Source organism: Gigantopelta aegis, chromosome 8, assembly GCF_016097555.1.
Source record: "Gigantopelta aegis isolate Gae_Host chromosome 8, Gae_host_genome, whole genome shotgun sequence".
NCBI classification, from domain to species: domain Eukaryota; kingdom Metazoa; phylum Mollusca; class Gastropoda; order Neomphalida; family Peltospiridae; genus Gigantopelta; species Gigantopelta aegis.
In genome coordinates, this window is record NC_054706.1 from 44476828 (window position 1) to 44491264 (window position 14437).

Sequence of the window (14437 nt, forward strand, 5' to 3'; positions counted from 1 at the left end):
TCATCCTCAAAACACACATTAAAGTTTTTTGGAAGAGTCTCTAAATTTAGCATCATGAAATATTAGTATCTAGTGTGGCCTTGCTACATATATGATAAAATTGTACACTAAACTTTTATACTTGCTAACATTTCCTGCTTTACAGTATTAATGAATGCATTTTGTCTCAGTGATGGTCAACTGCACAGTATTGTAGCAACACAGTGCAACTGACCTGCAATCTATAATGTACCCACTGTGTGCTCGAACTAAGAATTATGTCAGCTTGATAACGTAGTCATTGAAAATATATCCACTGCCAATAATCTTCTTAATTTCTGTTAATAAGCAAATTGCTTTTAGAAGTTGATCTGTCTTCGAGACAAATGACTGGAGTGATAAACCAGTTATGCCCTGTTCACATCTCCATAAATATAAAAATGCAGTGCGTAAACCAATCTCAAACTAGTTTCTTTTCAGACTGCATGTTAACACCTATCTTCAATTTGGTGCAACCAATTTAATTCATACCCATGACTTAGGTAGTCCCACACTAGTCTGGAAACAAATTGGGAATCTGTGTTATGGTGTGAACAGCCAATTCACATTCACATCGACTTCATTTTTAATATACCTTTTGGTGCAATTCGCGCTGGGAAAAAAGATATGGCATCCAATATCAATATGAGGATGGCAGTATTATTTTGTCATGGGCCATTTACTAATAGAGGAAATGAAAGGCACTATGAATGTGAAACAAACACATGGAAGGAGCTTGCATTTCATTACAGATGGGAATGAGAGACATTTACACATGGTGTAGTTTTTTACTACTGTCGACAACAAAGCCAAAAATAACTTGCAGTATGGCTGGATGTTACAACAAACTGGACAAAATCATAATGGATAGAAAATATAAGGATGTCCGAGAATTATCATGTGCTTTGGGATTACATATGAAAATCACTTTTCCATCGAGTGGCAAGTAAACACAAAATCATCTGTCCAGACTACAATGTCATGAAAGGCACTCAGATAGGTTGCATGCTTTTCCCTGGTGTGAACACATGATTCGATGTGAAAATCGAAGCAAAACAAACCAATTTCATTCCGAATTGTCAAAGCGAATTAGACTATGTGAACATGGCTATCTACAGAGTGGCATACCAGTAGTGGCCTGATCAGTAGAATTGTGGTCAAGTTTTACCAGGGCTTTAGAGTGCATCAAAGTCAAAGCGATACACGTTGTGCTCAAAATACAGATGCCCAAAATAATCTAGCCTAAATTAAGTACAAACATGCTGACCTCAAAATATTTCACCTCACAACCATTGGAAGGTTAAGTTTAATTATATTAAAATAACTTGAAATTCATTTCTTAATACTGACAACTCTCCTGCAGCTACAATGTATTAATGACAGTACTAACTAAACTGACCTCCCTGCACTCAGAAAAGACAAGAATCCTCGTTATGCCCAAATCATGGAGATCTAAAGCCCTGGTTTAACCAACATGGCATTTATAGAGATCTAAAGCCCTGGTTTAACCAACACGGCATTTATAGCGATCTAAAGCCCTGGTTTAACCAACACGGCATTTATAGAGATCTAAAGCTCTGGTTTAACCAACACGGCATTTATAGAAATCTAAAGCCCTGGTTTAACCAACATGGCATTTATAGAAGCTCATTCAAGTGAGACATGTTTGCTACCATTTGAAAAGTAACAAGTTTAAAACTAGCCAAACCAGAGTCTAGCTAATTCAGACAGATAAGACATAGTACAGCTGGAAACAGCCACACAGACTAACCAATCAACAGCAAGGGATTTGTGTTAACTCAGACAGCCATTAATCACTTTTGATAAGAGTGTCAATATGGGTATAACTGCATTTGCACACAACCATTGTCACACTAGTTACATGTATTATCTATGAATGGGTATTCAACAAATGCAGCATGCATGTAGGATGAAAATAACAGGTGGATTTATTCTAAATTCTTTAATATTAAAATGTCAACTGCTCGAGATTGGAGCTTTAACTTTCCCATGCATTATGCATAATTCTTTTGCCATATTAATTTGCATCTCATTTGTATGGTTATCAATTGTTCAAGAGTTATTTTTATCAGATAACATAATTATTATGTGATACAATGATTTATTACCTTTCAGATTTGCTGGGAGTCAAGTAAAATTAACTCATTAACTGGTCCAGTTTTAACTCACAATGTCAGAAAGTCAATAATTTACCATCTCTATAGCTGCAAACAAACCAAGTTCTATAGTGGAAAAACATGGATGTCAAAGACACTAAACCTCTGTTCATAATAATAAGTGTTAAACCTCTGTTCATATTAAAGGGACATTCATGAGTTTGCTGCATGGTAAGATGTTTCCAACTAGTAAATATTTCTACGATTAAACTTACATATTAAATATATTTTCTTGTTTACAATATTAGTATCTGTATATTCAATGTGTTTCTGGTCGTCTTTTTATTTGCAAGAAGCCCAAACTGGATTTTGTCTTCAAATAATTTTGTACGTACCAAAAAATTATATTTTAGGAAATAAAATTAAATTTAACCTACTACAAATATTAGAACGATCAGAAACACATTTAATATGCAGCCACTAATATTTTATATAGAAAATTATATTTGATATGTAATTAAAATCATTAAAAAAGTCTCTGTTAGTCGATAACATGTTAAAACTTGCATCAAAGTCAGGAATATGTCACTTTAAAAAGTCTCTGTTAGTCGATAACATGTTAAAACTTGCAGCAAACTCAGGAATATGTCACTTTAAAAAGTCTCTGTTAGTCGATATCATGTTAAAACTTGCATCAAACCCAGGAATATGTCACTTTAAAAAGTCTCTGTTAGTCGATAACATGTTAAAACTTGCATCAAACCCAGGAATATGTCACTTTAAAAAGTCTCTGTTAGTCGATAACATGTTAAAACTTGCAGCAAACTCAGGAATATGTCACTTTAAAAAGTCTCTGTTAGTCGATAACATGTTAAAACTTGCAGCAAACTCAGGAATATGTCACTTTAAAAAGTCTCTGTTAGTCGATAACATGTTAAAACTTGCATCAAACTCAGGAATATGTCACTTTAAAAAGAAATGTATGTTTTATGACTTCTCTGGTTGGGAAAAAAATATTTTATATTAGAACTTGGTGAACTAAAAGTGGAGTTTGTGATATTCTTACTATACAGTACACAGTGGTTAATATCAGTATGTATGTTATATGTAACTGAAACCACACAAATATAATTTGATCTATAGTTTTGTAATGCTATTAATAATTTTATATGCTATATACTGCAGATGTTTGCAAATCCAGAGGGTGCTGGGGGTGCGAACACCCCAAAAATTCAAAGTGCTTAAAAAATGTAGTTTTTAGTTGACTAATACAAGGAATTCGTTTTTAGCAGCAGATCTTTAACATCTCAGTCAGCTTGGTGCTTCTGAGGAAGAATGTTATATAATATCTAGAAAATCAAAAATATATGTTCCACTTTTTGAAGCAGATAGAGTACGCAATGCAGAACCAGTCGTTCACAAATGAAAATATCAGGCACATAATAAATCACTCTTGTCATAAGCTCCAGGCAAGTGCTTTGCATTCCACAGGAAAAGTCTTCGAGTAAAGCTTGCACATATTGACAAAAACAGCGCGCATTGAACAATCACTGAATCTGTATAATGGCATTCAAACACAGGAGCTGGCTGGGATTAAAGCAACTTCTATTCAAACAACCAGCGGGAGGAGTGCTATTACCAGTTGTTATAGTGGATGTTAAAAAAAACTTCTGAGAAAACATTAAGGTGCGCTATAGCTTGGACATGCAAGTGTGATCACACACCTTCGATATGAAGGACTGCAGAAAATCAAAATTTGGCATAAAACCAATTCATTATATTGTGTACTGATCGTAAAATAGTCATTCTGATACATGGCTCAATTACTAAAAAAACCCACATGTGACACAAAATGTAATGTCAAAGATTGCTATGTCAATGAGAACCTACTGTACCTACTATAAACAATGGTTGGTTGGCACACAATTATCTTTCCACATAGCCTTTAGTCTTGTTTTTCAACTCGTCATTTCTTCAAGTGTTGTTTTAATTCTCAACATTTCAAGGTTTTCCTTTTAACGATTTATATACCACAGGCACTGCGGAAACATGTCGACATTGGAGGGGGGGGGGGGGCTGACTAAGATTGAGGACTCAAAGCAAAGTTTCTAGGGGTTTAGAGGGTTTGCTCCCCTGTAAAATATTTGAAAACTATTATGTCATAAAATGCTATTTTTTGCATTGTACAAGTAAATTTCATCTCTGCCTTCATCTCTGCCAACCCCCACCAGACCCTTTGCTCCGCTGTGTTTCATCTCTGCCAACCCCCACCAGACCCTTTGCTCCGCTGTGCCTTCATCTCTGCCAACCCCCACCAGACCCTTTGCTCCGCTGTGCCTTCATCTCTGCCAACCCCCAGCAGACCCTTTGCTCCGCTGTGCCTTCATCTCTGCCAACCCCCACCAGACCATTTGCTCCGCTGTGCCTTCATCTCTGCCAACCCCCACCAGACCCTTTGCTCCGCTGTGCCTTCATCTCTGCCAACCCCCACCAGACCCTTTGCTCCACTGTGCCTTCATCTCTGCCAACCCCCACCAGACCCTTTGCTCCACTGTGCCTTCATCTCTGCCAACCCCCACCAGACCCTTTGCTCCACTGTGCCTTCATCTCTGCCAACCCCCACCAGACCCTTTGCTCCACTGTGCCTTCATCTCTGCCAACCCCCACCAGACCCTTTGCTCCACTGTGCCTTCATCTCTGCCAACCCCCACCAGACCCTTTGCTCCACTGTGCCTTCATCTCTGCCAACCCCCACCAGACCCTTTGCTCCGCTGTGCCTTCATCTCTGCCAACCCCCACCAGACCCTTTGCTCCGCTGTGCCTTCATCTCTGCCAACCCCCACCAGACCCTTTGCTCCGCTGTGCCTTCATCTCTGCCAACCCCCACCAGACCCTTTGCTCCACTGTGCCTTCATCTCTGCCAACCCCCACCAGACCCTTTGCTCCACTGTGCCTTCATCTCTGCCAACCCCCACCAGACCCTTTGCTCCACTGTGCCTTCATCTCTGCCAACCCCCACCAGACCCTTTGCTCCACTGTGCCTTCATCTCTGCCAACCCCCACCAGACCCTTTGCTCCGCTGTGCCTTCATCTCTGCCAACCCCCACCAGACCCTTTGCTCCGCTGTGCCTTCATCTCTGCCAACCCCCACCAGACCCTTTGCTCCGCTGTGCCTTCATCTCTGCCAACCCCCACCAGACCCTTTGCTCCGCTGTGCCTTCATCTCTGCCAACCTCCACCAGACCCTTTGCTCCGCTGTGCCTTCATCTCTGCCAACCCCCACCAGACCCTTTGCTCCGCTGTGCCTTCATCTCTGCCAACCCCCACCAGACCCTTTGCTCCACTGTGCCTTCATCTCTGCCAACCCCCACCAGACCCTTTGCTCCACTGTGCCTTCATCTCTGCCAACCCCCACCAGACCCTTTGCTCCACTGTGCCTTCATCTCTGCCAACCCCCACCAGACCCTTTGCTCCACTGTGCCTTCATCTCTGCCAACCCCCACCAGACCCTTTGCTCCACTGTGCCTTCATCTCTGCCAACCCCCACCAGACCCTTTGCTCCACTGTGCCTTCATCTCTGCCAACCCCCACCAGACCCTTTGCTCCACTGTGCCTGTACCAGTGAAGCTGTCTTCCCACCCACAGGGGGCAGGATGTAGCCCAGTGGTAAAGCGCTCGCTCTATGTGCGGTCGGTCTGAGATCGATCCCTGTCGGTGGGCCCACTGAGCTATTTCTCACTCCAGCCAGTGCACCACAACTGGTACATTAAAGGCTGTGGTATGTGTTATCCTGTCTATAGGATGGTGTATATAAAATATCCCTTGCTGCTATTCGAAAAGAGTAGGCCATGAAGTGGCGACAGCAAGTTTCCTCCCTCAATATCTGTGTGATCCTTAACCATGTCTGATGCCATATAACCGTAAATAAAATGTGTTGAGTGCATCATTAAATAAAACATAAATTCCTTCCTTCCCACAGTTGTTGTCTTCTCAGACTGACAGTGCCATATTAAATAATCCATAGGGTTGCAGATGGGACATAGATAGGAAATCTCTGTGTTGGTGGTGGGTGGTTGTGGTTGTGGGGGGGGGGGGGGGGGTAATGAAGAACATTTTACTCAATACACATTAAATATTCTGCATTGCATATTTTTGATTAGCAATATTTCTAGTGAGTTGATTTTTTTTTAGCAACTACTGTTTAAAGGGACATTCCTGAGTTTGCTGCATTGTAAGATGTTTCCCACTAATACAATACTTCTACGATTAAACTTACATATTAAATATATTTTCTTGTTTAGAATATCAGTGTCTGTATAGTCAATGTGTTTCTGGTCATCTTAATATTTGTAACAAGCCCAAACTGGATTTTGTCTTCAAATAAATTCGTACATAGGAACAATTTTTTTCCGGAAATAAAATTAAATTTAACCTAGTACAAATATTAGAATGAGGCATACAAAATAAAACTGTGTGTTTCCGGTTTCCCGACCAACCCTAATTTTACGCTGCGACCCTAAAAAATTTTGACTACCAAAAAAACACAAAAAAACAACAACATCTACCGCGATTTTTGCAGACAGGTTATATGCAGTATGTCAAGAACACTGTTTAAAAAAATAATAATAATAAAAAGTTCCTACCTACCTACCCTATTTTTTCCAGACACACACACATATTATTCTTTTTGGCCTGATCAGAAACAAGTTTAATATACAGCCACGAATATTTTATGCAGAAAAATACATTTGATATGTAATTACAATCGTTAAAGTCTCTTTTAGTCATTAACATCTTAAAAAGTGCAGCAAACTCAGGAATGTCCCTTTAATGTTGTAAAATTGTATAGCAATCTCTAAAACTTATGTGAGGAATCATGAATCCACACTAAACAAAATGTACCTGTTTCTAACAGTGCAACCTTTTAAATCACCTGATACAAAAATACATGTTTGTGTGCTATTTAATCCTGTCCTTTTTATATCCTGCATCCACTTCCAAAATACTGTAATGCCTTTTGTAAATGCCCTACTCCCTACCTGTGAAAATCCTGTTTATTCCCCTGTATTATAAACTATATATATAGTCAATAAAACGACCATAAGCCGTAAGGACAGCCACATACCTGAAATCCTTTTCGTGATGTTTGAGTTCCCCGATACCCTGTACTGACATGGGACTCTCGCCCGACACGCCCTGTTTCTTGGACCGGAGTTCCCCGATCACTTCGGGGATTCCCTCTTTGATCGACGTCAAAATGTCGGGTCGTCGCTCGCCCTCCTGAACCTCAACTTTCAACTTGAGAACCGATTTTAATTTGTCAACTTCTTCTTTCAAGCGAACGATTTCACTATTTTTTTCTTTTATCACTTTGGAATTCTCTCGTAGTTCCTTTTCATACTGACACAACTTGGCATCTTTCTCCGTCAGTTCTGTCCGTAGCGCCGGTATCAACATTTTGATTTTCTGTAAATCGAGTGTCTCTCCGTCTATCACAATCTGAGTGGCACTGGCTCCGTTCCCCATCTTTGTCGGGGCTGCCCGGGGGGTAAGGACGGTGGAGGTTGCACTTGGCCGCACCCCAGTCTTGTAGCCGATACCCCCAGTCTTGCCAGACGTGTTGGGTAACAAGACTTTGGAACTGGAACTTGTGGCGGTACCCGTCTTGAAAGAATTGGCGGATGCCGTCAATCCTTTCGTATTTGATACTGTCACATTGCTTTTACTCGAAGTAGGCAGTGGCATCGTGAATGTGACGTCACGATCGATATTGGTGGTGGTTGGCTCGACGGTGTATATATTTCAACAGCACGTGCTCTCTGCTAGGCGTCTGCTGATGAAATGTTGCCAGGCAACGTTGCTTTCGTGATCTGTCCCCACTCAAGTTATATCATGCACTTGTCTGTCATCTATGCTTTGTTTGGTAAACAATCTGAAAAAACAACAACAACAAAATATTAGTAGCGTGTGTGTTTTCGGAGTGTCCTTTTTGAACAGAAATAGGGTTGGACGAACCTATAGCCTAAGTGTGTGCGCGTGCGTTGCGTTACACGTATGGAGACGTGTGTCACAAACTAATTAGTTAACCCTGGTAGGCAGACGTGGATCCAAGTTAGGGGTGGGGGCAGAAAAAACAGTCCAACACCACCAAAATATATTGTGTTTTTTATTTTTTATTTTTTATTATTATTATTATTATTTTTTTTTTTTTTTGGGGGGGGTAGTTTTATTGAATTTCCCTTTTCACGAGTTCGTCCATGTGCCTTTGAACCCAAGCAGCCACCCCACCCCCCCAATATTTCCTTGATTCACCCCGATAAAAGCTTGTTGTTAAAACACCACATAGACTAGAGAATGTTTTAAATATCATGTTACACGTGTTTTGCCTAATTATAATTTGTCATGCATGCAGCCACGATGCAGGGATTGGGGGGGGGGGGGGGGGGGGGGTATAACCCTTCTAGTTCACCACAACATACAACATTAAAGGGACATACCCTAGTTTTTAAACACTAAGGCATATTTTTTTACTACTGGAGCCGTTTTTGTTAACTGAAATCACACTTTACTTAGATTTTATTTTTTAGATTATCCATTTCCGTACATTCAAAGTGTTTTTGGTGATTCTGTTGTTTTTAATATCACAAAATGCATTTTTCATATTTTAAAAACGAACGCGCTTCTGAGAAGTAACAGTTATGGAGTAGAGTTTTAGTCTATTTTTAGAGGGTATTTCACTATTTCAAAGTCAGAGACTCGTGTTTCAGTCAATTGAAACTTTATTCAAATGTGCTACAGGTCTGTAGATTAACTAAACTTAGTGTGCATTTTCATGGGCTGAAACTAGGGTATGTCCCTTTAACACATTAAGTTTAACATTTGTGACGTTCGAAAGAATTAAAAGTAATCCACGTTTTGCCATTTGACGATCCTGTTCGGTATGCAATACCATCTGTTTATCATGCCCGTATAATTTGAAATATGGATATTCACACAACTCGCAAAAAGCATTCATTCTAATAACCTTTTTTTTTTTTCTTTTTTTTCTTTTGGTGTTTGTGGGTTTTTTTGTTGTTGTTGTTGTTTTGGGGTTTTTTTTGTTTATGTTTGTGGGGTTTTCCTTTTAGTTTATTTTTAATTACGTGTATATTGTTTTCAAAGAAAAAAAATTGTAACAATGCTTAGTTTCTTATATTGTGGAAGTAATCTTCATTTCTTTTTTCTAAACTTGTTTTCGTGCTTATAACCAATTAATGTCCAAGCACGCTATCTTGGACACACACCTCAGCTATCTGGGCGGTCTGTCCAGGACAGTGGGTTAGTTGTTAATTATTAGAGGTTATTAAAGCTTTGTCAGACTAATAAAGCCTTTTAAATGACTAACATTACACTTCATTTTCTTCTTTAGAACAGGGCCCTCGGCGTGTATTTGAAGGCGGGGGGGGGGGGGGGGCACTGTCAATCCGATGATTTAGAAGGTGAAATTGAGGGCCCAACCTATTGGGAGGGGTGGGGGTGGGGTGTCGGAGGCGTGGTCCCCAGCCGAGCGCTCTGCTGACTAATCTAAATGCTGCCCTCACAAACTTTACAACAACCAGAATCAAACTGACTACACAGACAACGATATTCTAAACAAGAAAATACATTGCATAATATGTCATAGTAATCGTTAAAAAGGCCCTACTAGTCGGGAACAATAGCAGCAAGGAGGGTCTTAGCATGGGCGTAGCGTGATCTGGACCTGGGGGGGGGGGGGGGTTTCGAATATGAACCAAGTGAACCCTTTTTCTATTTTGTTTTTGCACCACCAGAAACTCTATATGTATAAACCTGTATGTTTTAGTTCTGAAAGCGGACCATTTGCTTCAGCGGGGGGTGGGGGGGGGGGGGTCGTCCGAACCTCCCCCCCCCCCAGCCTACGCCCCTGCTCAGCATATGGCAAGCCTGGTGGAGCCGGGTGGATGGTGGGGTTGAGGGGAGGTTTCTTTAACTACACTTTAGGACACACATATTTTAAAACCTACTCCATATAATAAAGAGGGGCAGGACGTAGCCTAGTGGTAAAGCGTTTGCTTGATGCGCGGTCGGTTGGAGATCGATCCCCGTCAGTGGGCCCATTGGGCTATTTCTCGCTCCAGCCAGGGCACCACGACTGGTACATCAAAAGCTGTGGTATGCGCTATCCTGTCTATGGGATGGTGCATATGAAAGATCCCTTGCTGCTAATCAAAAAGAGTAGCCCATGAAGTGGCGACAGCGGGTTTCCTCTCTCCATATCTGTATGGTTCTTAACCATATGTCTGACGCCATATAACCGTAAATAAAATAAACCAGTTCCTTCCTTCTTTCTATATAATAAAGAGAAAAATCTCGCTTGATACCAGTTTCATTTAGTGTAGTACTCTTTTGTAATTTTGATTTGTATATGTAATATTTTACGTTAATATTTAATTAATTTACAAATGTATTTTTACTTTTTATAATTCCAAATAAAACCGCATTCCTATTTAACTGGATATAATCACCTTTTTGTAGTAACCATTCGTCTACAATACGTTCAACGACTTTAGGACAATCAGTGTTTCTTGCTCATGTAAACAAAAGTTACACATACTAGAATCAATCAATTTTATTTTATGTTAAAAGGTATTTGTTGATATAATTATATGTAAAATCTGGTACAGAAACCATCACAGTGTTGTGTCTTTCAAAAGACAACATTGTAAACTATAATATTTCGCCCATAATGAAGAGGTAAAATCACACAGGAAGTGATAATGTTAATTTTTACAATAATTATGTCTTGGATGCTGAATAAAAGTAATTAAGGTTCAAGCACGCTGTCCTGGACACACTTCAGCTATCTGGGCTGTCTGTCCAGGACAGTGGGTTAGTTGTCAGTTGGTTAGTGGTCAATGAGAGAGAAGAGGGTGTAGTGGTCTTACCACTGAGTCGTTACCCATTGAGTCGTTAAAACTCGCTCTGGGTGGGAGCCGGCACCGGGCTGCGAACCCTGTACTTACCTGCCTTATGTCCGATGGCTTCACCACGACACCACCGAGGCCGGTCGTGCGTGTTTACATGTGCGTGAATGCGTGCATAGCCGATGAGACGGCGGGTGACTGTGCGCTACAGTATGGGGATATTTAACTACTGCTTGTTTAGTCCGCGTATATATCCGAAACCTTAGAGGTAGCCCGGAGTGTTTCTGGCTACCGAAATTCAGTTTCAGTTTCAAAATGGCCGAATGGTGAGTACACATTCATTTAAACCCGTCACTAATAATTTGTAAAGGAAATGAATGTTTGTTTAACGGCAGACATCCTAATATGGTTTTTTTTTTATCAACTTATTCAACTTAACGCTGATTGCGAAACTAGCTACTACCACGGAACCTACTCTCACCAAGTGACAACAAAACATACTTCTTGTAATACTAGACGTGTATTTAACACGGAAAGGACAGTGCATACCACGAACTTTGGTATGTCAGGAGTAGAACACTGGTTGGGACGAGAAATAACTCATAATTAGCAAAAGTGTAAAATTGGATCAAAATAGCCAATGATACGAGACAGAAATAACTATATGCTCTACGTTTGTTAACATGTTTATGATTCTAATTATGAAAAGCCTACCCCTGACGCTTCGCGTCCGTGTTAATAAATATACCTATATATAACATCGGTTAGCTGTCGCCGTATGTAAGCTAATCAATATTAGTGTATAGGCTTGTTCTATACATAGAAAGGTATTACGTTGGCTTTTTAGGAATATTGTAACGTCAGTACTAAAATAAGAAATATTGATTCATCTATACTTTACTACACGAAACAACAAGGCAAGACAGAACTCTATATCCAATTAAGGTTCAAGCACGTCTACCCTGGGCACAACTCGGGCCTCGCCAGCATACAACACGTGAAATTACACATTGCTTTTTAACTTGTTTCTGAATACAGTAGTAAAAACGTAAATGGATTTTAAAATGGAACAAAAGCGAATTGTTAATACCATTTTCAGACAACTTATTTTTAGTATTAAATATAGTGTAACTGAAAAAGTTAAAGTTTGTTTTGCTTAACAACACCACTAGAGCACATTGATTAATCGGTCATCGGCTATTGGGTTAGGTAATTCTGACACGTAGTCATCAGAGAACACATGTTATATTTTTCCTAATGTAGCAAGGGATCTTTTACTTTCCAACAGACAGTAAAGCACATACCACGGCCTTTGACCAGTTATGGTGCACTGGTTGGAACGATAAAAACCCTAATCAGTTGAACGGATCCACCGAGGTGGTTCGATCCTGCGACGCTAGTACCTCAAGCGAGCACTCAACCGACTGAGCTAAAACCCACCCCGCGCCTAGATGTACTTGCATTTGTCCTTGTTGTCTAGATATCGAGATGTTTAACCCCCCCCCCCCCAAAAAAAAAAAAAAAAAAAAAAAAAAAAAAAAAAAACAACAACATATTCTGTATATACTGGGTACTTACCAAGATGGTTTCAATAAATTACTTACGAGGACATCGGTTTGATTTCAGCTCCATATTTATCACCACACGTTTGCATGGATATTTACGGTTTCTGTCTTTTTTTTCCTCCTAGAATACATTAAATATTGATGTCACGACATTCTGACTTGCTTTCAGTCTTTTTCAATATCCTCTCTATACCCAGAACATTAATTTCTGTGTTTTCTATCCAATTACTCACAGAGTATAAGTCACGTGGTAAAACTAGACGGTGTCTGATTAATTTCCAGGTCAATTATTCAAATATCCGGATACGTTGTATTAATACTGATGAAATAACAGCATACGATGTTAGTTTAATGTGGTTTTGGTAGAATACTTAGAATATGTTCCCGTATTCTCACTCCACCCGATCGTGTTTTAAAATAGGCTACACATGCTTCACTTTAAAAAAAAAAAAAAAAAATATAACACGTACTTGAAATTCGAGAATGTTTGTTATGTTGTGTGTATTTCTGGTTGGCAAGTAGTATATTTCTATGTGATTTTTTTTTTTTTTTCTTCTTCTTTTTTTTATATTACGTATTGCATTGCGCCATTTTAAAAGTAAGACGTATGAAAATGAAACTTTCACAGTTTTAAAAATCAGGACTAATGCAAAATACCAATGTTCTGCAGTACGTACGTTTCCCACTATTCAATTTTAAAAAGTGGGATTTTTTAATCACTCCAAATAGATAAATATATATATCAAAGATGGTCGATTGTCGTTTCTTTTGACACAGCCCATAAGTAATCTTTTTCTAAGGTAAAAAAAACCCACTTCTTTATTCCTTCGAGAGTTATTATTCAAATGTCCTCTTTATGTCTCTCGACGACCACGCTACGGACTATTCAATATGACACTGTCTGTTTGAGAAAACTGGACAGCGGTCACGTGGATATATTCACCTGTAGAAGTTCTTTAAAAAAAAAAAAATCTCGACATGTTGGGGGGGGCAATACCGGCCTCGGCGTGCTTGAACCCTAATTGGATATAAGCACGAAAATAAGTTGAAATAAATAATTGGGGACAATAATACGATTGACAAATACAAAGGTGTATTTTATCCTGTGACGGAATGATGTGGGGGTCGAAATAACAATGTTAGACACCAAATAGCGGTAGTTTAAAATGTGCTGAGGCGTTGTTAAAGGAAAAAAAGGTTTATTCAATTTCTAGAGGTAAAGGATATATCACTTTGTCTTGTTTCATTTTGACAAATCCAACAGAATAAAGATGTAATTTTAAGTCATCTGAAAATTATACTTTGCCACTGAAATTAGCTTCAGTTTGAACTACGAAATTCTCGGGAAAATTTATATTTTATATCTTAAATTCTGGCAAAAGTCAACAGAACAATAGCCCGCCAGACTACGTGTTTGATTCCCCACGTCAGACCACATTGGGCCATATGTTGCAAAACACCAGTGTCACATCGAGGACAAAACATATAAAGTGTAGATAACATCTAGTCATTAATTTAGAAATATAGGTTTTTCGATTCTTGTTTCCGCCAGTGTGTTGAAAGTAGGGGTTCGGCACATCTGTGTAGAGCTAGTAAAAAGCTGTGTCACTCTATATAAATTTAAAATAGAATAGTACCGTATACGTTTATTTTTAAGTTCTTACACACACTGGGTTTGTTTTTTATAATTATCTTCTATTTTTTTTTTTTTTAAATGTTTTTTGATGGTATGTTGTTGTTGGTAGTGATGTTCCAAAGATCGATTATAATCGAAAATTGATCGGTTTGGCTCTACCGATTTGATGATCATTAT

The 14437-nt window shown here is 39.3% G+C and overlaps 1 protein-coding gene across 2 annotated transcripts in view; it reads right to left on the bottom strand.

The window, feature by feature from the left end:
• The window catches only part of LOC121378889 (cGMP-dependent protein kinase 1-like), a 197613-nt gene that overhangs the window by 106925 nt on the left and 76251 nt on the right, over positions 1 to 14437 (bottom strand). For both annotated transcript variants that reach the window (XM_041507247.1, XM_041507245.1), the window contains exon 2: positions 7261 to 8067. In XM_041507247.1, coding sequence (XP_041363181.1) covers positions 7261 to 7880 — 620 coding nt within the window. In that variant the 5' untranslated portion in view covers positions 7881 to 8067. The remainder of the gene's footprint in view (positions 1 to 7260; positions 8068 to 14437) is intronic.